At 43.4% G+C, this 27,477-nt stretch overlaps 1 protein-coding gene across 1 annotated transcript in view; it reads right to left on the reverse strand.

Annotated features, from left to right (window-relative positions):
* LOC124774229 (neprilysin-2-like) overlaps nt 1–27,477 on the reverse strand; it is a 199,719-nt gene that overhangs the window by 110,143 nt on the left and 62,099 nt on the right. The window contains exons 3-7 of the mRNA XM_047249464.1: nt 26,477–26,557; nt 18,894–19,142; nt 10,615–10,829; nt 9,095–9,271; nt 1,727–1,944 (exon numbers count right to left, since the gene is read on the reverse strand). Coding sequence (XP_047105420.1) covers nt 1,727–1,944; nt 9,095–9,271; nt 10,615–10,829; nt 18,894–19,142; nt 26,477–26,557 — 940 coding nt within the window. The remainder of the gene's footprint in view (nt 1–1,726; nt 1,945–9,094; nt 9,272–10,614; nt 10,830–18,893; nt 19,143–26,476; nt 26,558–27,477) is intronic.

The following is a 27,477-nucleotide window of genomic DNA, read 5'->3' on the forward strand; positions in this document are numbered from 1 at the left end:
GTGACTTCAGTCTTATCAAAATTATAAGAAGTATACTTATACCCGCTTTCTTCTGACTCTTTCATTTATATCTAATGATTTTTATGATATTTTTATGAAATGTAAAGCTAACTAATCAGTGCATTTTAATGCTTTCACTGCTGCACCCAAAATTGCAACTCTGTGTGTGATATGTGATTAGAAATAAAGAAAACTCGCATTTTCATAAAGTTTTTGGGAATACTGCATATATATATATATATATATATATATATATATATACTGCCAGTATATATACGGCATTAGAAGTGAAAGGTTTATAAGGTACGGCCCTCCACTAACCTCTGTGTTTATAATGTGGCCCCCTAGCCAAAACAATTGCCCACCCCTGTCCTAGATGAACTTCCTTATATGGGAATGTTGTTGAGTAGATAATCATGTTCTTTATAGCGGCACGTGGAACCATCCTGAAGCCGTTATCGTTGGTTTCTTCTTGCTTGCTTTACTTCCCTATCGTCGGAGACCCGTCACTTTCTTTTTCCTACTTTTGCGTTACAATAAACTATGAATACATGGATGTTCCTTTTTGGGTCTTATTTATAAACACGATCTGGTTATTCATAAAAATCTTCGTTTTCGCCATCTGTCTTGTCTTCAGTAGGGGCATGGACATTGGTAAAGGTTGTCACAGCTTTTCTCCTTGATTGTAATGTATGACAAACGTTTGCTCAATGCTTCGAACTCTCTTATTTCGTTCACCGTGCTCTTACTGACTGCAATACCCATCCCAAATTGTCTACGATCCTCCTCCATATCCCATCTGCTTCGCATACCCTTTTGCCTATCTAGTTTCCTATATTGCCGCTACAGCCATTTTATAATGTTACATTTCGGATGCAACAGTCACAGCAGCCCCAGGGCAGTAGAGAACGTTCCAGGCATCTATGATGAAACAGTTTATCCTTTTACGTAGCTGCGTTTGTCTTCCAGTTAACCTATGCGATGTCTGAAACTGATTTATTGGCTTTCTAACCCGATAAACTTTTTCTAGTGTAGTGTTTTCAAGCCGATGGCCAACCTTCATCTGGCAGATCCGAGAACTCTTCTGTTGGACTTGCCATTCCCTGGACGAGAGGATCAGACTTTAGGAGCCAGTCATTGGCCCTCACCCTGTTCGACAAAGAACAGGATTCATTGGCTTCACATACAAATGACATGTCTGAAAAAGCTTTATTTGTGTTTGGAAGGATATACCTATTCGACAGCAGTGTATCCCTAAAGACCTAGTATTCACTCACGTACTCTCCTTCCTCCTCATATGAGCTTCGGACTGCCTGTGACACTGTCTTGTCTCATCGATAGAGGAGCTGACTGTGTTTCGACGTTTCCCGCTTCCTAAACTGGTGAAGTACGTGTTGGAAGGGAAACCAGGAGATGGAAAAGAATTGGAGGGAGGCGGAACACAAAGTCAATGAAGTGCTGTGAAGCACACTTTGTCTGACTCCTATGATGAAACCTGTAAAGTTATGTTAGACTTGTCACTAGCTATGCTACCGAAGAAATAGCTCTTAGCTTCCAAGGGACATACAAGCTCTCTAGCCCACATCGTCAGTGCTGCGATGAGGCAGTTCCTAATACGCAAATGGAATAGGAAAAGCCTGCTAATACAGATATGTTGTACCCTCCGTGATGCACTGTACAATTGTGTGCCCAGAGGCAGGAAGAACTCGGACAGTGCGAGACGTACCTTTTGGGAGTGTGGCTGAGCAGGGCTTCGAGGCTCTTGAGGTAGGAGGGCACGGCCACGACGAGCACCTCGTCGCCGGAAACGGTGACGTGCGGCGGCAGCAGCGCCCGCAGGCACTCCAGCCACGGCACCGACGGGTGGTCGCGCTGCAGCTGCTCCACGGTGCGCGGGTTGTACAGTCGCGTCTGGTCCTGTCGAGCCTCCTTCGGCAGCGACATCTGTGGACCAATGGCGACCGTGTCAGGAGCACTACTCTTGTGCCCACTTCACCCTATCAGACTTCAAGAAAATTGTAGCAATTACAGGTGTACAAAACATGTGTTACCTACAGATTAAAACTTAAGTAATTGCACAAAATTGAAGGAGATGGAATTTGGAACAGTCTAAAGAACTACTAATTGTGGATAATTTCAAAGGGAGCATGAAGCAACAACTGATTGAAATGGAGGAAAATAATGCAAGACAATTGGGTAGCTTTGAAGGATGATATAGAGAAAGAAGTGGACAATCAAATACACAAGAAGGCAACGTTCAGTACAAATACTCGGTTAACACATGTGATACTGAACCTGATAGACGAAACGAGAAAATATAAAAATGAAGCCAACTAAGCACGCAAAAGGTGAAAACGGCACAGAAAACAGGAATCTAAGCCATAGAGAAAAATGGCTAATCAAGAACACAGCGTAAGAACTGTCGCCGCAAAATGATCCAACTGACAAGCACCGGCGACGAGTGTCACACCCTGTCAAAGACAGTCGACTTTAATCCCATCAGCAATTGCTGCTGCCAGTGAAGACAGGTCCTCTGAACCAGTGGATGAGCAAATCTTGCAAAGGGATCTCCATGAAATTGACGTTTGAAGCCTCTACTTCGCAATAGGTCACTGCTCACAGCGCCACGTGAATCTGCGTAAGCTCAGTGGCGTAAAGTGTGGTCCGCTGAGTCGCAGTTTCGCCTCTTTTTTCAAATGGGGCCAGGCGTCGTGTGAAGCGACGGTCCGAGAGGTGTTTCACGCGCAGTCTATGGAGTGTGGAGTCGGGGTTGGAAATTCGAATCACGACGCTTATTTCAGCATTCTCGTTGACCAAGTTCTACCATTCCTTCTACATCTCAGAATTTTTCTAAATGTTTTCTTAGTTAACAATGCCCAAAATACATAAAGGAAACCACGATGGATGTGTTCGAAACTTTTCTGCCGCACATCCAGAAATAGTGTGGTGAGCTTCACACGGATCCAACAAGAAAATCTACTATTTGTGGATACCCCAGGACGTGAATTTAAACTCTAGTAAGTTGTTTACTGCACTAAGTGTTTACACTATTACTAATTATAAATAAGTAAGACTGTAATGACTGTTGTCTTATAGAATTAACTTGTACATCTCTTGTAAGTAAATGAACCATACAAGGTTTTACTTACTTACTCCATAGGCTTTACATGCATTATAATAATTCTAGGTTGTCTCTTCGGGTTTCCTACCGCATGCTAACATCAAAATGACTTGATAATTCGGCGAGCCACCTGTCACCCTTGAGGGGTGACGCTGCTACTGCTGCTGCTGCTGTTGCTGAGTCCCACTGAAAACAGTGCCAAGGAGGGAAACCCTCGTCCTACATTGGGCTTCTACCCTACAACACTGCCGCCAGCTATGTATCGCACTCAAACTCTATTTTCAGTCAAACGAAGGACGCGGCTTGAAATTTGACGAGACTGTGATATTTGTCGGTACGTGCGGATTCTGGGACACTGTTAACAAGGAGGCAAGTGAAATTACTTTGGCAGACAATTTCCGTAATAGGGACAAGGGTTTCCCCCTTCCTGTCACTTAGAACCCTGTATCACTTCTTCTTATGGCTTCTTGACACTGCGTGGTTCTTTACCTTCTTAACAATTCCCTTCCATTCTGCCCTCTCGTTTACTCTCCCTTTCCATCCTCTGGTTCAAATGGCTCTGAGCACTATGGGACTTAACATCTGAGGTCATCAGTCCCCTAGAACGTAGAACTACTTAAACCTAACTAACCTCACACACATCCATGCCCGAGGCAAGATTCGAACTTGCGACCGTAGCTATCTCGTGGTTCCAGACTGAAGCGTCTAGAACCTCTCGGCCATAGCGGCCGGCATCCTCTGGTTTCTGGGGTGTGATGTTTTCTTCCACGTCGTCCAGCCATCGTTTACGTGGTCTACCTTTTAATTCTCTTCCTGTCGGTTTCCACTGGAAGACCTTCTCTATAGTTACTGTGTTCTCCATCCTCACCTCATGTCCCAGACAGGCATTCTATTACTTCTAATTAGCCTTACAATATCAGCTCCTTATTTGAGACGATGCAGCTTATAATTGGTCCTTGCTGTCGAGGTACAATCATTATTTTGGAACCATCCATAAATTTTCCGTAGTTTTCTTCTTTCAAATTCGGAGTTCTTTTCCATCCTTGTTGATTAGTATGCACGCTTCACATCCATATGTAACAACTGCCCTAATTATAATCTTATATATAATCAATTTTAGCTGTTAGTTTGCCATTCTAGACGTCATTAGCTTTCCAGAGTACGATAATAACTATTACCCTTAAAATGCGAGTTTTTGTGTCAGTACACATGGAACCTACTTTGTTAATATTAGCCACTAGGTACTCAAAATCCTCGACATACTGAAAATTAAAACCTACTGCTGGCCAATTGTCCAAGTTATTGACCCCTGTCCTACGGAGTTTCATGTATTTAGTTCTTGATTCATTAATTTCTGGTCCTATATGCTAAGAGCCTTCTTTCAGTTCTACCACTACTCTCTCTAATGACATCCTTCGTCTACTAACAACTGCATCGTCATGCGTATATGCAGCCAGCTGTCTGATCCTTATTCCTATGTGTCCAAATATTTGCAATTTTCGTATAATTGCTCCGAAGTTCAAGCTGTAACTCCTTTATCGATAATGAAACAGCCGGTTAATTTCCCATCCGCTCTCACCATTGCCTTGGTACCTGCCAAGATTGTCTTAGTAATAGAAATATATTTGGATGGTATGCCAAGGAGTATTACACTACAGGCCATTAAAATTGCTACACCAAGAAGAAATGCAGATGATAAACTGGTATTCATTGGACAAATATATTATACTAGAACTGACATGTGATCACATGTTCACGCAATTTGGTTGCATAGATCCTGAGAAATCAGTACCCACAACAACCTCCTCTGGCCGTAATAACGGCCTTGATACGCCTGGGCATTGAGTCAAACAGAGCTTCGATGGCGTGTACAAGTACAGCTGCCCATGCAGCTTCAACACGATACCACAGTTCATCAAGAGTAGTTACTGGCGTATTGTGACGAGCCAGTTCCTCGGCCACCAATTACCAGACATTTCAATTGGTGACAGATCTGGAGAATGTGTTGGCCAGGGCAGCAGTCGAAGATTTTCTGAATCCAGAAAGGCCCATACAGGACCTGCAGAATGCGGTCGTGAATTATCCTGCTGAAATGTAGGGTTTCGCAGGGATCGAATTAAAGGTGGATCCACAGGTCGTAACACATGTAACGTCCACTGTTCAAAGTGCCGTCAATGCGAACAAGAGGTGACCGAGACGTGTAACCAATGGCACCCCATATCATCAGGCCGGGTGATGACGAACACACGCTTCCAATGAGCGGTCACCGCGATGTCGCCAAACACGGATGCGACCATCATGATGTTGTAAACAGAACCTGGATTCATCCGAAAAATGACGTTTTGCCATTCTTGCACCCAGGTTCGTCGTTGAATAAACCATCGCAGGCGCTCCTGTCTGTGATGCACCGTCAAGGGTAACCGCAGCCATGGTCTCCGAGCTGATAGTCCATGCTGTCGCAAACGTCGTCGAACTATTCGTGCAGATGGTTGTTGTCTTGCAAACCTCCCCATCTGTTGACTCAGGGATCGAGACGTGACTGCACTATCGGTTACAACCATGCGGATAAGATGCCTGTCATCTCGACTGCTAGTGATGAGAGGCTGTTGGGACCCAGCACGGCGTTCCGTTTTACCCTCATGAACCCACAGATTCCATTTCTGCTAACAGTCATTAGATCTCGACCAACGCGAGCAGCAATGTCGCGATACGATAAACTGCAATCGCGATAGGCTGCAATCCGACCTTTACCAAAGTCGGAAACGTGATGGTAGCATTTCTCCTCCTTACACGAAGCATCACAGCAACTTTTCACCAGGCATCGCCGGTCAACTGCTGTTTGTGTATGAGAAATAGGTTGGAAACTTTCCTCGTGTCAGCACGTTGTAGGTGTTGCCACCGGCGTCAACCTTGTGTGAATGCTCTGAAAAGCTAATCATTTGTATATCACAGCATCTTCCTCCTGTCGGTTAAAATTCGCTTCTGTAGCACGTCATCTTCATGGTGTAGCAATTTTAATGGCCAGTAGTGTATATCTTCTAACATGTCTTACCTATTTATACTCCGAAGAACTGGTTGAATTCCACGTAGATACTGTTGATTACTACATTATATTCAAACATATTCAAATATATTTGGTCAACGGGTTGAACCTTTCAGCCTATATCCACACACACTCAATCACCCATTTTTTCCTCTATTTGTCTCTGTACGCATATTTGGTCCACAGTTGGTCCACTGGCCCTGTAGCAACATTGATAATCAACCAATATATCTCCTACATATGCAGCTTGTCTATTATATAGGATTTTGGATAAAAACTTATGTGTCACATTCAACAGAGGGATCACTATGCTGTTAGAGCAACATACCTTGTCACGTTTGCTATATACGGACTGGATTACACCTATAGTCCAGTCTTCTGGAATTCTTTCTTGATTCCCGATTAAAGAGAAAAGTTTATCTACCGTTTGCGTGAAGTAATGCTTCGTCCCTTTAGCGGTTCGGCAATTATTCCGCCATTTCCTGGAGATCTGTGATTTTTTTCACAATTCACCACCATCTGTGATTCTTCTGTTTTCAGTTCTACTGTACGGTATAACTCTTGCAGTCATCCTCCAGCATTTCTTTGAAATATATTCACCATATGTTCATTACTTTCTCCTTTTCTGTCAGCACGTTTCCATCTTCATCCTTGCACCCTATTGTTTTAATCTGTATCGTTGTGTTCCTTCTTTTAACTTCTCATAAAACTTTACACTATCATAACTATTATAATGGTCTTTCACGTCTTCTATCTTTCTTTTTAAGGCTTTTCTTTTCTTTCTTCTGCATACCCTCGCCTTTTGTACCCTCTTTTCAATATGCACAGCCTGGTTAACTCTTGTATTTCGCTGGTGACATTTTAGTCTTGCTTATTTCTTCTGTTGCACAACCTGTCTACATTCTGGAAGATTGGGTACCTAAACCCAGTGATAGGGGGGATCAAGGCAGAGGAGAGCGGGAGAAATGGTAATCTGAACAACAAGAGGCTGAGCCGAGTGCCAGCATCCCTGCCTTGGAAGTAATGTTGCTGGGAATAACTTAAGAGAAAGAACCGAACTGTCCTCCCAAAGACAAAATGAGTTAAAGAGTAAGGATGTGACAAGGACTGTTAAATTTGGTACATGCCTCCCTGCTGCCAGGAGCAATGAACTGCGTAGCTGAAGAAGTGTTGAATTATGGATCAGGGTAGAAGAAACTTTCTACGCCCATTTTGGCAAGGAAAGCTTGCTTGATTAAATGAACACTAATGATCTGAGATTTGCCAAGTTCGCAGCTTCCAATCGTCTTAAAGCAGTAATCAGGTGGTTCTGAAGTAAAAATTACTCACAAAATGATCTGGAAAATTCCAGGAACGAATGAGACAAAGAAAATTGACCATATATTGCTATCCAAGCGATGGGCAAATGACACAGAAAATGTACGCACGTTTCAGGGAGGAAGTTAAGACTTGGTACACTACCTCATAGCTACAAAAGTGAGGTAGAGGATTTCTATGTCATGTAAAGGGAAAACTAGGGGAATTAGCATTCTCTGAAAGGAGCCTAATTAGTACGTAATCTAGATCGGAAATCTTGCTTTTATTAAGTGATTTAATGTGCTTCACTACTCCGAGCATATCTACCTCTAAGTTACTCATGTTGGCATCTGTTGAGAGCTCTATTGTGATCTCTTCTTTTCATGATGTCGATATGTACTCCTACTCAACAATTGCTGGTTTCTATTTGCCTTAGCTTCGTTTTAGGATAATCCTATTATTGAACCGTTCTAAGTAAGTCACTCTCTGCCCTTCTTTCCTATTTTAAAGAAATCCTACTTTCGATAAACCGTCATCTGCTGCTGTTAATATCACTCTATATGTCTGTTCGATCAGAAATCCTTGTCTTTTGATTTTACTATACTTGCACCCACTGTTTCTTGATTGAATCTTTGCAATTTTAAGATTACCTTGCCTACCACATTCCATGCCTCGAATCGTAGAATGTTGCCCTTTTTCTAGTTATTCCATCTTTTTCTAATAGCTACACCCCCTTGCAGTCCTCTCTGACAGACGAATGGGTAGCTAATCTAGAACCTTTGACATTTGAAAGATCATTGCTACCCTTTTTCATTTACAGACCTACGCCATAAGAGTACGCAGTGTTTGTTTATGATGTAGTGGCTGCCGTAACCTTCTGCATCTTTATGTTATGGGAAATTGGTGATTCTTTCGCTTTTGTGTATAGTTTCCCACATAAAGGGCCACAGTGTGCCTCACACATTTCGCTGTTCCTCTCTCCTCTCTGACGAGGCCTTTGGCAGAACTGCGGTGACTCCTTACGCCATAAATATTCAGCCAGCATTGTCGATGACTATAACTCATAATTGAAGCAGTGACTGCGCTCAAACCGAGGACCCGGTTTTGATTAGTACTCAAGTCACTACCGCCAGACCACAGTGACCACCGTGTGGCTGTGTTTACACGAGGGCAGCGCCGTCACCGCCTCCACCGCCTGCTGCCGTGTGGCGCGCTCTCCAGTCTCGTGTCTCTTACTGCCACAGCCCGTCGTTGTCCTCAGAGAATCACAGTGAGTGACTTGAAGTAATGTATATTTACAGTTCCCTCTACGAATTAATACCTGCAACAGGACTCAAAGTTTCACATACCTCTCTGGAACACAGTATTTAGTACATGGACATTGGTCCGACGACACATCATCAGCGTTCATATTCGGTGTCTGTGTTCCTGAAAAACGAGTGGGTCCATGGTTCCAATGTGAAGACTCAACTTATTATGTTGTCATGATTTTCTAACGTACGATACTGCAACCTTGATTTTAATGGAAACTCTTCAAAGTTGTTTCTGAGTTAGGAATTATTCAGACCTGTTTGAGGTTGGCATGACTGTGAATCAAACTGTACCCTTAACCACCTAATGTGCCATATACTCACGTTGGCCAGAGCTATCTCAAACTCGAGGGACTGCCTGAGCTCGCGCTCAGCGCGTGTCCTCTCGGCGCCCAGCAGAACTGCCAGATCGACCTGGTACTGGTAGTAGGCGTCCACCCGCTTGTCCGAGAGACCCTTCAGCAGGAACTCGCGGCTCAGACCCAGCGATGCCTGGTCCAGCTGCAGAGACACAAGGGAAAGGGTTACCACGTATTACAGTTAGAGGAAGGGAGACGGACAGCTGGAGAGAGGAGGTGGCATGGAGAAAGAGGTAATTAAATAAAGGGTGACCGAGTGAGAGAGTGAGTGAGAGAGAGAGAGAGAGAGAGAGAGAGAGAGAGAGAGAGAGAGAGAGAGGAGGGAGAGGAGGATGAAGTAAGAGACAGTGAGGCAGAGTGAGGGTATAGATGGAATATCATTAACGTAAGAGTGATATAAAGGACGAGACAAGAGAAGCTGACAGAAAGAAAAACAGAGAGAGAGAGAGAGAGAGATGATAATGGAACACACTGACAGGAAGTGGTAGATGAAAGAAACAGAGAAAGAGAAAGAGAGAGAGATGACAAGGAAGAGACAAACACACGGATTGGTATTCATAGGAAGAATGAGGGTGCAGGTGAAAGAAACCGAGAGAGAGAAAGGGAGAGAGAGGGGAGAGAGACAGAGAGAGAGAGAAAAAAAGGACAGGCGGTGAGAGTAAGAGAAGAGAATAAATCGACAGGGAGAGAAAGAACAAATGCTACAGGGATGAAGGGATGAATACTGAAAGAAAGTAGCATAGGAAGAGCGATAGAAAAAAAAAAACAGAGCGAAAGGAAGGAACAGACACAGCGAGACAGATTAAGAGAGACAGAGAGAGAGAGATAGAGAACGAAAAACAGGAAGGGAGGAAGGAAGATGAGGTTAAACGTCCCGTCGACATAGAGATCATTAGAGACAGAGCACAATCTCAGATTGCGTCAAGCATGGGGAGGAAATCAGCTGCCCCATCACAGGAACCATCCCAGCATTGGCTTGGAGTGATTTGGGAAAATCATGGAAAACCTAAACCTGTATAGCTGGACAGGGATTGAACCATCGTCCTCCCGAATGCAATCCAGTGTGCTAACCACTGCGCCACCTTGCTTGGTGAGAACAGAACGAGAGAGATAGAGAGTGACAGAAGGAAAGTGACGAAGTGTGGAGGAAATTAAGGAAAGAGAGCGAGATTAAGAGAAAGGAGGATAGTGAGATGAAAAGAGAGAAAAAGAGTCAAAGAGTAAGAGGGGGGGGGGGGGGGGGAGGGTGATACTGAGCTGACAGAGCAACACAGTGGGACACACACACATACATAGACAGTCGACAATCCTTGCTCATATGGCTCACATGAATAGAACTTTGAGAAGTACACATTTAGTTCGACCCCTATGTGAAATACAGTTTATCATCTACTAGGCAGGTTGAATCCAATTCTCAGACATTCTGACGATACTTTATCATCTCTAGACACAAATACATTGGACTGCAGTGTTTGGGGTACTTACATGCATGTAACGTTGCGTGGAGTTGCGCACATCACGTTTCACTTGGAACTTAATGAAGTAATCGATGCTGAAGCCGGCTCTGCGGAAGCGGTAGATGCTGTGCAGCCAATCAAAGCTCGTCTCGTCCCAAGAGTCGCCCTCTACAGCAGGCCAGCCGCCTAGCTCGTCCTTCAGGACCCTCTGGAGTGGCTCCAGGCCGCGGGACTCGATCCGTTCTGATGGCACCCGCAGGGTATCGTCAAACAATTGGACCTGTAATGTACTTTCCAGCGACCATCTCGTACTCCATATCGCACATCTGAGGATTAACTAGAGACCATTTACTGGAAAACTTCATGTGAACAAGGAGACGTTGGAATACTGGACTCAAACTGTGGTACACTGATCATAGAAATGTAGTACACAATAAAATCAGTGTCTTTGTTAGGAAACGGTCAGTTTCCATGCAAGAGGCCATTCTGTTCTTACTCTATGGCACTATACACAGTAAATTCCCATGGAATGAAGGTGTTCAGATGGTTTCTCCATAGATATTTGCCAAGATATCTAGTGGAGGTGTCCCAGTTTGTTCCCTCATTGACAGCTGCTAAGGTGTATTGAGGAGGTATTCCAACTGGTCCCACTATGACAGATATCACAGTGTGTAAAGATGTATGAAGAGGGTCTTAAAGTGGTCCATCTTCATACCTAGAGGAGCTGGTCCAAGTGATCTTCAAGAAAAACTACCATGGTATCCATACTAGGCATCCAAAACGAACTCTCCCCCTCGTGCTCCACGTCCCAGAGAGTGGGTTCCATCGCTTGCTCTCCTGATGTCTAGGGGTGGTGATCTACATTAGCTTTAGGAAGGCTGTCATAGTACCTACAGATGGTGTTCCAAGTAGTCTCCAAAGGACAGCTCTTATAGTACATAAAGGAGGCGTTCAAAGTAACATCAAGGATGGCTGCTCTGGTATCTAATGGAAGTGTTCGGAATCTCATGTTGCAATGTATATAGAAGAGGAGTTCAAAATGGTTCCCAAGAATGTCTCCCATGGTATCTACAGGTGGTTTTCCACATGACACTCACACATGACTGACTTAATATCTACAACAGATGTACCTAGTAATAGAGACTGTGGGTGCACAGTAGATTTTCAAAGCACTCAGAAAGGTAAATAAAGCCTTGTAAAAGACTCGATGCTTCTTCTGAACTGAGGTAGGTCGTCAATGCCAGTCAAGTTAGTTTACTGGATGCCGCTGCGTGGATTGTAGGTACAGTATAACGAGTCTGTGGCTGTATGATAGGAGACCCTTCACCACCAGTAACAAAGCGACCGTATGGGTGTTTATGTGACCAATACACAAATCTGTGCCTACTTAGACACGCATTCTGAATATCGTCTGTTGCGGCGAAATACATCGTTCATGCCATATAATCACTTATCTGCCTGGAACAGCTGCTCATTCCCGTCTGTGTGCTACTGTAGCACATCGCTGAGTGGAAACTGCAAGGTCTGCCTTGCAAGCTTGGACTGGAGTTGGTCGGTGAGAAAACCAGGCGGCACAATTTGATTCACGAGGACTCGTGGTCTACACACGAAGACATTCTCTTCTTACTGCTGATGTGGTGACTGGACGTGCCAATCTGCCTCGTACTACAGACGTTTTGCCTTGTAATAGTGAAATGGCGTTTTCATCCCACTTCTTTTTGAATAGTGGTGCGAGTTTTACGGGTTCTGCACATATCCACTGTATTTATGTGGTAATACATTATGTGGTTTTGCAGATCATGGAGAATTAGGTTTCTGTCCGTGATACATTTTATACATTTTACGTGTGTTTAACGTGGAAAACGTTAGGTATTTGTTTCCACTTTCAACTTGTTTAAAACATGCAGGGACCAATATCCAATTTTATCAGTAATCCAAGGTTTCAAGTGACTTATCTTATTGCCCTTACATTTGAAAAATAACGATTCAGGCATTAGTGCTGTAGTGAAGTGACTATTTTTTCTGTTGTATCTAGTGATAATATAAGGGAGCATAGTTCGTTGAATGTATTTGCTCATGAAATATCTTCCTTGCACTCAAATATTGGTCATTATATGACGTTCCAGAATAAATGGAATTTTTTCGGCCTTATGATCAAACTTACACCTCATCTACCAAACTGTCACTAACAAATATGTGGGCCCCTTACACATAGATGATCAAATATTTGCAGTCATGTAGAAATGCGACCACGAGCTCAATGGATCTCTTAAAATTCTTTGAAATAATTCTTTTGAATAATCAAACTGTGAGTTATTATCGTGAACACAAGAACAGAATGAAACTTATGTGTGTAGAGAAGTATCCCACGTTATGCAATATCTTATACTTTTGGACGCTAATGGCTAGCGATAGGTGTATCGCATTTTTCTTTTAAAATAAATTCTGAAGACTTTGGGCCCTATTCGAAACTACACGACCGCGTAAAAAATTCAACTCCACGGAACTATCATAGAAATAATTAGGAATATTAATTACATAAAACAAAAATCGGTAAGAAAACAGTAATAGTGTAAGTTAACGGTGTAACTTACATTTAGCATTGACCCATACACCTATATGTGTTCACTCAAGAACCACATTCTCGAAACGTATTTATATTTCAAGCTGATTTGATGTATCCTACTTACATGGTTACTGCAGATCTATTAAATATACGCACCAAAAAAAGTTTTGCAATCATCCCAGTTCCCAGAACTGATAGACGCTGACTGTGGATATTGTATCGCTCACACAGTCCGTTTAACTGTTCAGAGATGTCAATAAACCCGCCCAAAAATGTAAACAACCATGTATGAGCAGCGCCTATTAGACTGAGGGGATTCGACAGCCGATCAGTTCCAGTCATTTCACCGGGAAGGAGGTACAAGGCTCGTGTTGTCTGTATTTCAACCATGCCTAGACGGTCAATACCGCGGTTCGATCGCGTCCGCATTGTTACTTTGTGCCAGGAAGGGATCTCAACAAGGGAAGTGTCCAGGCGTCTCGGAGTGAACCAAAGCGATGTTGTTCCGACACGGAGGAGATACAGAGAGACAGGAACTGTCCATCACACGCTTCGCTCAGGCCGCCCAGGGGCTACTACTGCAGTGGATGACCGCTCCCTACGGATTATGGATCCGAGGAACCCTGACAGCAACGCCACCAAGTTGAATAATGCTTTTCGTGCAACCACAGGACGTCGAGCTACGATTCAAACAGTGCGCAATAGGCTGCATGATGCGCAGCTTCACTCCCGACGTCCGTGGCCAGGTCCATCTTTGCAACCACGACACCATGCAGCGCGATACAGATGGGCCCCAACAACATGCCCCCATCGTGCACATCTTGAGAATGACTTCCTTCAGGATAACGGCATAGCTCAAGTAGAGTGGCCAGCATATTCTCCAGACAAGAACCCTATCGAACAGATGGAAAAGGGCTGTATATGCCCGATGTGACCCACCAACCACTCTGAGGGATCTACGCCGAATCGCCGTTGAGGAGTAGGACAATCTAGACCAACAGTGCTTTGTGAATAGTATGCCACGACGAATACAGGCACGTATCAATGCAAGAGGACATGCTACTGGGTATTAAAGGTACCGGTGTGTACAGAAATCTAGAACAAAACCTTTGAAGGTCTCGCTGTATTGTGGTACAATATGCAATGTGTGGGTTTCATGAGCAGTAAAAAGGACGGAAATGATGTTTATGGTGATCTCTACTCTAATTTTCTGTTCAGGTTCCGAAACTCTAGGAACCGAGGTGATGCAAAACTTTTTTTGGTGTGTGTAAAATTTTCGGCTTGTGTGTTGCTGTTCAACTTGGAGACACATGTAAGCAGAGGCGGAGATGTCAAGAGGATTTCTGCGACCACAGTAGCTCAGGATTTTTCAGATTACTACGAGATATAGCGAACAGTTAGCTGAAATATTTGCATTCCACAAATTGTAACTGTAAGGTGCAATTTCTTTATATACATAGTAAATGTACGAGTTCTACAGCGAGTATTCTAATTTCAGTTTTTCCTTGGTTAATACTTATTAACCCCAAATTTTTATGCCCCTATGCTTAGCGAAAGTCCATATCAATTCGAAACAAATATTTTCAGTCAGGTTACCTCTATTTACAAGTGGCTATGATCACATGCATGTCAGTCACACTTCAGGTTTAAATAAAACCAGAAGTGGAAGGCTTCCACTCTCTTAAGCCTCGTTATTGCTCAGTTAGCTTCTGCATGCATATTACGTTCCGTACTCACACTACTGGCCATTAAAATTGCTACACCAAGAAGACATGCAAATGATAAACGGGTATTCATTGGACACATATATTATACTAGAACTGACATGTGATTACATTTTCATGCAATTTGGATGCATAGATCCTGAGAAATCAGTACCCAGAACAACCACCTCTGGCCGTAATAACTACGTTGATATTCCTGGGCATTGACTCAAACAGAGCTTGGATGGCGTGTACAGGTCCATCTGTCCATTCAGCTTCAACACACCACAGTTCATCAAGAGTAGTGACTGGCGTATTGTGACGAGCTAGTTGCTCGGTCACCATTGACCAGAAGTTTTCAGTTGGTGAGAGATCTGGAGAATGTGCTGGCCAGGGCACCAGGCGAACATTTTGTGTATCCAGAAAGGCCCGTACAGGACCTGCAACATTCGGTCATGCATTATCCTGCTCAAATGTAGAGTTTCGCAGGGCTCGAATGAAGGGTAGAGCCACGGGTCGTAACACATCTGAAATTTAACGTCCACGGTTCAAACTGCCGTCAATGCGAACAAGAGGTGACCGAGACGTGTAACCAATGGCACCACACTCCATCACGCCTGGTGATACGCCAGTATGGCGATGACGAATACACGCTTCCAATGAGCGGTCACCGCGATGTCGCCAAACACGGATACGACCATCATGATACTGTAAACAGAACCTAGATTCATCCGAAAAAATGCTGCTGCAAACGTCGTGAACTGTTCGTGCAGATGGTTGTTGTCTTGCAAACCTCCTCGTCTGTTGACTCAGGGATCGAGATGTGGCTGCACGATCCGTTACAGCCATGCGGATAAGATTCCTGTCATCTCGACTGTTAGTGATACGACAGCGTTGGGATCCAGCTCGGCGTTCCGTATTACCCTCGTGAACCCATTGATTTCATATTCTGCTAACAGTCATTGGATCTCTACCAACGCAAGCAGCAACGTCGCGATACGATAAACCGCAATCGCGATAGGCTACAATCCGACCTTTATCAAAGTCGGAAACGTGATGGTACACAATTCTCCTCCTTACACGAGGCATCATAATAACGTTTCATCAGGCAACGCCGGTGAACTGCTGTTTGTGTATGAGAAATCAGTTGGAAACTTTCCTCATGTCAGCACGTTGTAGGTGTCACCACCGGCGCCAACCTTGTGTGGATGCTGTGAAAAGCTAGTCATTTGCATATCACAGCATCTTCTTCCTGTCGGCTGAATTTCGCGTCTGTAGCACGTCATCTTTGTGGTGTAACAATTTTTATGGCCAGTAGTGTAATATAAGGAGCGATCAAAATGATTCCGTTCGAAGGCCATACAGTCTAACATCGGCATGCCAATCAGGCAAAATCGCCGCAAGGAATGAGGCAATCATCCCACCGACGTCCCAGGTTGAACATAAAGCTCAGTGAAGAAGCCCATAACTGCCTGCTACACATCCTCGTCCAGCAGGAATCTTCGACCCTCCAGGGCCTTATTTACAGGACCGATGGAGTGTTAATCGCATGCCGAGAGATCAGAACTACTAAGCAGGCGCTCGAGTGCCTCTCGCTTGAGTTGCATGAGGCTGATCAACCAGCGTGCTCTGTCGAATCGAGACCGGTGTGGAACGTGGCGCACCATTCAAGAATGGTAGTTTTCGAAAGACATGGTGCCGCATACACCGTCTACGTTCTCCTATGAATGCCTACCGATATTTTTCCTTCGACAGCCAAGAAGAGAATTATAGCACATTGGACTTGTGTGGACGCATTTGGTAATAATGTCGCCATAGTTCGCGGGTCCACATCTCGGAAAGACACTAATGCCACACTGATCCCATGCCTACAAGTTGGTGTTTATATAACAGAATCGCAGTCGCGCCCTCAAAAGGAAACCTTCTGATGATTCCTTACGCATTGCTGTATTTCATTTTAATTTTCGTTAGATGAGTTCCCTCAGTCCTTTTTCGAAATTCGTCTGTGTCCTATTACACACTGAATCTCTTCTGACACCTCAAGAAAGCAGCCTTCGCTGTAACGAAGACATAAACCTCAATATTGGTTGTTTTGGTAGGGGAGAAGTGTAAAGGAACATTTAAAAAAAAGCATCCTACATACACGTCCCCTGTTCTCATCATCTTCTCGATAGCACCAGAAGCTGTTGAGATCATTGGTGGTAGAAAAGTGAGGCACGGTTTTTTTTACTCTTATTTCGTTCCCACAAAGGAAGCAGACTGGCCGAAGAATATTAAACCTCCTTGGCTGTACAGTTTATTAAAATTTTAACTAATTAAACCAAGCTTTGAAAGGAGAAAACATAAATAGACTGTATTCTATAAAACAGGTGATCTGATGACAAAACTGCGATGGCAAGTCAATAAGTAAATGCATTTTCTCTTCCTCTCCACACTTCTTGAGCACAGACTCAAAAATCGCACGATATTTTCACTCTTGCTCTTGTGCTTTAGCCATTCTGACTAGTGAATACTGCAGTTAGTAATGGCAGTCATTTCACAGCATTCTATTACAAGTGCCCCGTTGTCCGTGTGCACCATGGAAGAAATGAGGGGAGTAGGTTCTTTCTTGTACTCCAAAGGAACCGAAGTTAAAGAAACTACTCTCAGTATGCAGCTACAGTATGGTGAGAGCTGTCCCACAATTAACGAAAGAAAAATTATGAGTAGATAACAGTGGGTTTGCAGTTAGATGTTTGTGATGAAGAGCGTTCGGGTAGGCGATGAGTTTTGCAAATGAACAGTACCATTGGGGTAGCTGTGCGCATGATTATTCATAATCCTAGCGCCACAGTCGATGAAACAGCAATTCAACTCTTACAAAAGTCGTCAAATTGCGAAACTGTCGTCAAGTCTGTATCTTTTGCGTACCATATCAACTGACAGACAAACAGAAACTAGAAGGTTGAAATCGTTTTTATGTTGTTTTGAAGAGGTTGTTCAGTGGCGTAGTAACCGTTGGTGAGACAGTGTCCATCACTACGGAACACAGAGAAAGCGGCTGTGCATAGGCATCCACCTTTGACGAGTGCAGACCAATTTAGAAACCTAGTTTCTACAGGAAATTTGAAGACAACAGTGTTTTGAGATGTGAAAGGTCCACTGATGACTCATTGCACTCCTAAAAGTAAACAGTGAACAGTGAAAGTTACTGTGAGCTACGGCGCGATCTGAAACCCAAAATCAAAATGCAGAGGAGAGAGAAGTTCTCAAAACGTGTGATTTTGCTTGAGGAGAATACGCGCCCTCATATGGCTGGGAAAGTAATCCAGTCCATTCAAAATTTTGAGCTGCTGGAACATTGTAAGATCCTTACTGAGTTCTAAGTGATTTTCACCTTTTTCGTCAATCTTCATGTTTTCGACAGTTGATGAGATTGCAGAGGTGGTTCAAGAGTGGATGAGCACAAAGCCCAAAACTTTACTTAAGATGGAATTAGCAAGCCTATCAAGAGATCCACCAAGTGCATAGAAGTTGAGAGATTACCGAAACAAGTGATGTTACAAAGTTGTTTTTTGAATTAGACAGTTCCCTTTACAAAACTGTCTTCACTTTTTGCCTCTCTCTAGTAGTTATGGCATATATGTTCTGTTGGATGGTGGTAATGTCCCTTCGGTAAGGTGGCTGGAAAGCGCAAATCAGAGGCTTCAGGACCAGCTCCAAGCAGACAAGTGGATAGAATTGGATCATGAGGATGAAATTGGAAGTGATACGTAGGTGGAGAGCTAATATAACGGGAAATCTGTCGGGTCTTATTTTAAGGGCTTCAGTAGCGGGACAGGGTGTGATTGTGCATGTGAGGGTGTTGGTGGAGGATTTGAGACACAGTGGAATGTAGGGTGGTAGTCGGATCAAAAAGGGCGTGTAAGAGGTGAGAAAGTAAAATAGTGCTCAGTCACTTCAAAGATTAACTCTTGCACCTGAGTAGCAAGTGAAATCGTATCAAAATACAGCACTTGGACTCTGGCAGCGGATAATTCTTGCTGGAATAAGACTTACTCTTGTTTGTGCAAGCGGTGTGGAGGTTGCGTGCCAGCTGTAAGCTCCTGGGGACCACTGCTTGGGTCTCCTCCTCTTCTATGGCGTTGCGCAGCTTCTCCTGGAGCTCTTCTCTCAGTGCCAAGAAGGTGCTCACCACTGACTTGTCATCCGGGATGTTAGTGGTGCGCAGGTAGTTGCCACACGCATACTGGTAGAAGTCGTCACAGGGTTCGACTGATGGGTCCAGTTTGCTGAGCACCTCGGACGCTACCCAGGGAGACATTACACTGTTAATCACTTGCTGACCTTGCATCACTTTACACAGATTTACTGAGTGGGACAGCAGTAAGTTTTAGAGAGGGCCACTTTCCTGAGTGGAAAGGTATGGTATGTATATTTTAGAACAATTCAATAATTAATATATTTTAAGCATGTTGTGCACTGTACTTATACAGCTGTTCGTAGTTCAGGTAATGCCTTAATAATACTGCTCATGAAAAGATCATCAGTCGACATGTGCTTGCACCTTTGGGCATTTCTTTTGCACACATCAAAACAGTTTTGGAGCATGTCACACTATGTCTAAATTAACAGTACAGTTCTGCTTTTCTGCCTCTTTCACACACACACACACACACACACACTTTTATACACACACACATATGCCCACAAGTAGGAATACAATGGCAATTAGGAATACAGTTTGTCCTTCAATGTGGTCTTTGACCTTGAAAAACCTTATGTAGTCAACGACGATGAACTGTTGGACTGATGCTAAATGTATAAGATCATAATCCCTTTCTCGCCTCCCTACTATTCTATACTCCTTTCCCCTCTCCCTATCCTCTCTCTACCCTCCTCTATCTATCTCACACCCTCCTCTAATCACAAGCCAGTATTATATAAGCAGTAAAAACGAAGTAGCCACCCACAGTCCAATATTTTACATGCCATTACAGCGAAACAGCCAATAAGAGCGTATCACACCTCATTCTGTGAACTTCTCACTTAGTAACGAGTAGAGTTCAGTATTTATATTCCACTTGATTTAAGCTGCAATGGACTCTCAAATTACATTCATACACACTTAAATTTTCGGTATTATTTATTAAAATACATGTGGCTCACTTATTGACGCTAATGATCTAACTAACAGTTTAAGGTACACTTTCGAGCGTGTTATGGTCAATCTTAGTACACCGCTTGGTGCAAGGAGTAAGAGACCCTCAAATTAAGAGCCAGAGTCTTATAACCACTTTTAAAATGTCTGTCGTACTTATCAAAATCTGTAAAGACATTAACATCAATGATGTAAATTTCGGGTTATGAGGTACATAAAACGTGAATGTGGACTCTCAAATTAAGTACTGTAATGGTACTTCCACATCTAAATTGTCTGTATTACACTGTTCTATAAAAGACCAACAGGCCTTTTAACATTAGACAGTATGGTCTTTCTGTGCTAGTAGTGTGAACGGCTGAAAGCATGGGAAACGACAGCTGTCACTTCTCCCAAGGACATGCCGTTGTATTGTATAGTTAAATCATAATGACATCATCCTGTGCAAAATATTCCGGACGTAAAATAGTCCCCACATGGATCTCCAGGTGGGAACTACTCAGGAAGATAGCGTCATCAGGGAAAACAACATTAACATTTTGTGAATGAGATTGTGGAATGTTGTTACTCTTAATCAGCCAGTTATGTTAGGAAATCTAAATACAGAAACAAATAGTTTGAAGCTAAGCATAGTAAGGAGTAGTGAAGTTCACTGCCAGGATGAACAGGACTTCTGCTCAGGTGAGTGCAGGGTTACAAATACAAAATCAAACACAAGTAATTCAGGAGCAAGAGTAACAATGAATAAGAAATTAGATATGTTGAGTAGGGTACTAAGAACAGGTAGTGAACACATTATTGTAGCAAAATACACACACCCAGTTTTATATGTTATAGAACTCTGCAGATAATGAATAAACTAAAGTAATATACGGGTGATCTGTATTGTGACGGGTGACTGGGATTCGGGAGTAGAAGGAGGAACAGAAGGAAACGTAGTAGGTGGATATGGACGAGGGGGAAGGAATGAAAGAATAAGCCACCTGGTAGTATTTTTTGCGGAGAATAATATAATCATCACTAACAACTGATTTAAGAATAATGATTGAAGGCTGTCTACATTGAAGAGACCTGGTGAGCTTGGAAGGTTTCAAACTGATTATATAATGTTAAGACAAAGAATTCGGAAATAAATTTTAAACTGTATGACTGCCAGAAGCCACGTGTGCTGTGAAGACTACCAGTTGCAAGTCATGTGCTCCGAGAGCGTGCAATTGAGAGTGACGCTAACTAAAATGCCCCAGATCAAGTAAAATGATAAATTAATCCCGTGAAGATAATAGGCTACTTGAAAAACCAACCGCTCCGCACAATGGACACGTAATCCGATAAGATCTTGACCTCGTCAGGGACCTCGCCTATTGCTTTTGGTTGGAGGACCTGGGCATTTCAGTGCAATTATTTACTTCAATTGTTGCTGAATGATAGCATTTCATCTGATGGACATAACATCTATAAGAACACTATGCAATTTACTCTCAACACATTAACGTCGATATTACAAACGCCGGCCGCGGTGGTCTAGCGGTTCTAGGCGCTCAGTCCGGAACCGCGCGACTGCTACGGTCGCAGGTTCGAATCCTGCCTCGGGCATGGATGTGTGTGATGTCCTTAGGTTAGTTAGGTTTAAGTTCTAGGGGACTGATGACCACAGATGTTAAGTCCCATAGTGCTCAGAGCCATTTGAACCATTTGATATTACAAACAACTTGAGGGTGAATTTTACATGAATAAAATAAATCAATGACCAGAAAAAAGAATGGTTACTGGGTTCGTCACCAGTTTGATGCTGGACAACAGTACAGACACAAATGGTACACGAAATACTTTTGCAGCTGTGATTGTAAAACTTTTTGACTACACAAAAGGGAAGAGTATGAATATGAACAGAGCACACAAAAGATCAACAAATAGAGGACGAAACAGAAAGCTTCATCACCAGGTGGGTGAACTCCAATGAATTAACTCAATACCGAAACTAAACGTGAGTGGCTGTACAGAGAAAGATCGCTTTTGAATCTAGACTTAGGTTGCAGAAAACATACATTCTCGAGCATGAGGCGCAAAGGTCAGTATATGGAAACTGAACATGGAAAACGGGAATGATCTCCTCTCCGTTCATTACATCGCGATCACTAAGTCGAAATGTCTACTGTAGATACTGCCTTACTGTGACTGCGGTTGAGATGGCGCCAGGGGAGGCACCGTGCACAATGCTGCAGTGGTTGCTATCTGTTGCTGGCCTGGGCCGATGTTGTGTGATCGCGAATGGTGGATCTCATCATCTGCACGATTACCGATCGCGGATGCCAGTAAGTTCGAAGCAGAACTTGGAAATCTTGGCACAAGGCCGAAGTCAAGAGAAACGTGTACGAGCGTGGAATCAGAAACAGAACGGACGGGAGAATTTGAATCACACTCAGACTGAGACTCGTAACGAGAATGGCTCTTTCAATTTTGACAGGAAGTGCCCAATTGCTCCTCCAATGAGCCTTCTGGAAGTCGTTCATTAGATCCGACCATCTAAAAGATATATCAGCCAATGATATTGCGGTTCATAGAAACTAGAACAATGTGTCGCCCCGTTTCCACGGCCAGACTTGTATTTCCGAAATTCTAGAGACTTTGTAAAGCTACACAGATTCTTCCCACAGAAAGGAAAGAGATGGGAAATTTCATAGACCCATGTGCAACCTTATATTTTGCTTCTGGAAACGGCGCTGGAGACCAGAACACTGGGGGATTACGGCCAGCGGACAACTGAGAACGCCACCAACAGTTTTCAAGTACGCAGACTTCTCGCCCTCTCCACCGCTGGTTTCCCTTCTGCCACATAGGACGCCAGTCGACCGTTCCACTGGCCATTGTTCTAGGTACCTGCGAGATAATCCATGACATGCTTCTCCGGTTGCTAGTGTGGTCAGCTAACGTGAAACCAGCACTTTTAGTGACAGGCAGCCACTCAAGAGCGTGCGAAACGTTCCACAAGTCTCTGTCCACAGCAAAGAGAAGTTCCCATTATCTAGACCAGATGCATCAAACGTACTACAAGAATTAACGTTACAGTAGGTACAGAAACATTTGTTACTTACTTTGCTACAAGCTACGCCCTAAACACTCACGTAATCCGCGTGCAAAACAAGTGAGGAGTCGACAATCAAAACTATAATCGGAAAATAAATAGAGCAAAAGTCTCTTGCACGCAAATTTGAGGAGGAAATCCTGAAATAGGCCGCTGCCTCACAAGATATTTGCAGGGAAAGATGTGGTCTCTGACTATAATTTATTGGCTATGGAAAAAATGGAAATGAGAGTTTGGCGTCATTGGCCGGGAGGCCCCTGACGAGGCAGATCCGGCCGCCTTGGTGCAGATCTTATTGCATTCGACGCCACATTCGGAGACCCGCGAGCCGGATGGGGATGAAATGATGATGAAGACAACACAACACCCAGTCTCTCAGCGGAGAAAATTCCCGATCCAGCCGGGAATCGAACCCGGGCCCCTTAGGACGGCAGTCCCTCACTCTGTCCATTCAGCTACCGGGGCGGACATTTATGGGACATGAACAATAGATTAAAACTGATTTATTTACAAAAAGGTAGGAAATTAAATAGATGGGATCTGGATAATTCGAAGAAACCAGACGTTTCTGAGAGTTTCAAAGAGATCATTGACTGTAAAAGAGGAAAGGTTTACAGTAATGACGAATGGGTTGGTTTCAATCAAATAGTTAAAAAGTTAAGAATTAATAGAAATCGTTAGATACCACAGAAGGTATTGGTTTCGTAAAAAACGCAGCAATTGAAGCAGATGTCTAAACAATGAGGTTAACAGGAAGAGCAAAATGTCTAAACAGGATTGCCTGGAGGACAAATGCTAATCTATAGAAGCATTAATAAGTAGGGAAAAGATGAATACCGTCTGCAGGGAAATGAATGTGGACTTGGAGGAAAGAGAAGTAGCCTTATGTTTATCGAGAGCTCAGATGTAAAACAAGTACTAATCAGAGAATGGAAAGTTGAAAGGTGGAACGAATATACAGAGGGACTATTCAAGGGGAAAGAACTTGGAGGCAATGTTATTGAAACGAGAAAAGAATTGGATCTAGATGAGATGGGGAGAGAAGAATTTGATAGAACACTGAAAGATCTGAGCCGAACAAGAACCATGGAGTACATAAAATTCCTTCTGAACTACTAATGAAATGAGAGTGTGGCATTGTTGGTTGGGAGGCCCCATCCGACAAAGTGCGGCCACCGAGTGGTAGCCTTATTTCAGTCGACGACACAGTGGGCGACCTGCGTGTCGGTGATGAGGATGAAATGATGATGAGGACAACATAACACCCAGTACAAGAGAGGGAAAAATCTCCAACCGGGCAAGGAATCGAACCCGGGCCCGCTGCATAGTATGCATGCACTTTATCACTCAGCTAAGCAGGCGGATTCTGACCTAATATACTTGGGAGAGCAGTCATCACAAAAGTATTCCGTCTTGCGCACAAGATATATGAGACAGGTGAAATACTCTCTCACTTTGAGAAGAATGTAATAATTTCAATTCCAAAGAGAGCAGGTGCTGACAAGAGTGAGTATTACCAAACTGCCAGTTTAATAAGTAATGGTTGTAACATATTAATACGAATTATTTAGAGAAGAACTGAAAAATTGCTAGAAAGCTACATCAGGGAAGATCAGTTAAAGAGAAATGTTGGAACACGCGAGGAAATTTGACCATACAATTTATTGAAGGTAGTTTAAGGAATAACTAACCTACGTTTATAACATTTGCAGCTATGGAGAAATATTTTGAAAATTTTGAGTGGAATACACTTTTTAAACTTCCGAAGGCATGAGGGAGCGCAAAGTTATTTGCAGCTAGTGCAGAAACCAAATAGCAGTTCAAGACATGAAACGGACGCAGGGTTAGAGAAAGGAGTGAGACAGAGTTCTAGCCTATCCCTCATGATATTCAACCTGTACCCTGAGCAATCTGTAACTGAAAGCAGGAAACAAATTGGAGTAGGAATTTTAGTTCAAGAGCAACAAATAAAAGTTTTAAGTTTTTCGATGTCATTGTAGTTTTGTCAGAAACAGGAAAGGACTTCGAAGTGCAGTTTAACGGAATGGACAGTATACTGAAAGGGGGATGTAACATGAACATTAACATAAGCAGTAAAAGAGCGATTTTATCAGAATCTGAAATGGCAAACTTACCGAAAACTTTTCACTCAATCACTTAAAATTGTCTGTATTATTTATCAAAATACCAAATGATTTCTCCTGTGTCAGTACAAAGCACACATGGCTCTTTTACTCTGACTACTGATTTCACTTAAAGTTTAAGATAGACTTGTCGACGGGAATAGTTCAATTTTTATACAACACTTTAAAGAAACCAAAAATTGTCCGCATTTTTTACCAAAATATGTACCGATGTCTTCTATAGTTGTACAAAGCACACGTGGGTCGCTTATTGCTACTACTGATCTATGTTATAGGTTAAGATACACTTAGTAATGATCGACTCACTTAAGCCAACATCCAGTGGAAGCTGCGTGACATTTGGGTGAAACAGCGCACGTAACAGTAGTTTTAACAGCTGGTTTCAATACATATTCACATACATAAGAAACTAGAGTTACTATACATTCAACTACACACTGTAAACTGCTTTTCAGAGTCAGAGAAAGATTGTAGTGGCCTCATACTGTGGTAAAAACTTTATTTTGCAGAACAAAACGCTTACCGTTTTTCGTGTCATCAAGGATTGCTTTGAATGAGATCCTCTGACTAAGAATACGTACACATGTATCACTTCATTACGTCTCCTAAATCTGGTACAAGTCTCGACTCGGCTGGGGTGGGAGGGGGGGGGGGGGGCGTGTTGGTGTTGTTTGAGGGAAGAGACCAAACAGCGAGGTCATCTGTCTCCTCGGATTAGGGACGGACGGGGAAAGAAGTCGGCCTTTCAAAGAAACCATAACGGCATTTGCCTGGAGCGATTTAGGGAAATCACGGAAAACCTAAATCAGGATGGCCGGAAGCGGAATTGAACCGTCGTCCTCCCGAATGCGAGTCCAGTGTGCTAACCACTGCGCCACCTCCCACGGTTCGGCGGCGAGTTTGCTAACTACATATACATGTAAGCACATTCTCCCTGGCGTCACACATTGTGCAGCGAGGAGGGAGGTGGAGGGGTGAAAGGGCGCTAGTGATTAGACTTGCTGTCATCTGCTCAAGCATATTAAAAAGAGTAGGTGAAGCAATCCTCAAGCATTTCATATTCTGTCTAATGGACAAATGCATGTTTACTTTCTCAGACAAGTCGAGACTTGTTCACATGTTCCCGCTCCCCACTACTGACAGCATCAGTTCTGTCATGAGATCACTGATGTGGCCAGGTGCAGTGGTTGTAAGTTGTGTTTACTCTTACTAAGTTTACAACTGCAAGCAGTAGGGAAAGAACACGAATACTAACCTGCACGGACACATCCTGGCGTGAGGCAGACGTTCTGCAGGCTCTGGTTGACGGACCCGGATGCCGACACCTGGGCAGCCCCTGTAGACACGTTCTGTCTGGACTCAAACGCCACCAGCATTGTCGCGTCTGCATGGCAACAGTCAGTTAAGTGCAAGCATTATCAATCCTGCAGCCCGCAAGGTGCAAGGCGAATATCTGTAGCGAGAGACAGATTGCTGCCAATTCCCGGACCCACCACGAGACCACGACGTGAGTTCTCAGAAGCAGGCAATAGTCACAAGAGCTTACAAATATTGAAGAGTTACGTAATCACCCAAAGCCACCGATCACAAATAAAAGGGAGATTAGGGCTTGACGTCTCGTCGAATAAGAGTGTACAGAACATCAGACTGGGTTTGTAACTCGATTGAGGATGTCCAAGAAAATACAACACAGCATGTCATTCTTAACGGAAAGCAATTTTCAGATGTGAAAGAAACTTCGGGCGTACCCTCAGGGGGTGTTATAGAACAATTATTGTTCACTCTACATGCAGATAACCTACTGGATAATGCTGTTTGCAATTGATGATATTGCACACAGAGGAGTTGGACCTCTAGAAAACTGAAGTGAAATTCAGAAAGATATAAAAGGGGTCGATGTTTGGTTCAGAGATTATCACTCGATCCACAACGCAAGTAACTATAACATATTACCCATAAATACAACGAAACACCCGTTGCTTTACACGATTGATAAACTACCTCTGGAAGCATTCATATCCATCAAACTTCTATGAGAGACCGATACAGGCAGACTGGAATAATCCTAGGAATTATGTTCCACATGCGAAGGAGGTACCTTACGCAACACTCATTCGACCGGAACTTCATCATCGCTGCTGATTCCGTCCCACTCATTTTCTAGGATTGATGCAGTTGAGAGAGTACATCCAAAGAGGAGCAGTGCATGTCGTGACAGATTCATCTAGTAAGCTTGAAAGCGCGAAAAATAGAACA

This window comes from Schistocerca piceifrons, chromosome 2 (genome assembly GCF_021461385.2).
Source record: "Schistocerca piceifrons isolate TAMUIC-IGC-003096 chromosome 2, iqSchPice1.1, whole genome shotgun sequence".
Taxonomy (NCBI): domain Eukaryota; kingdom Metazoa; phylum Arthropoda; class Insecta; order Orthoptera; family Acrididae; genus Schistocerca; species Schistocerca piceifrons.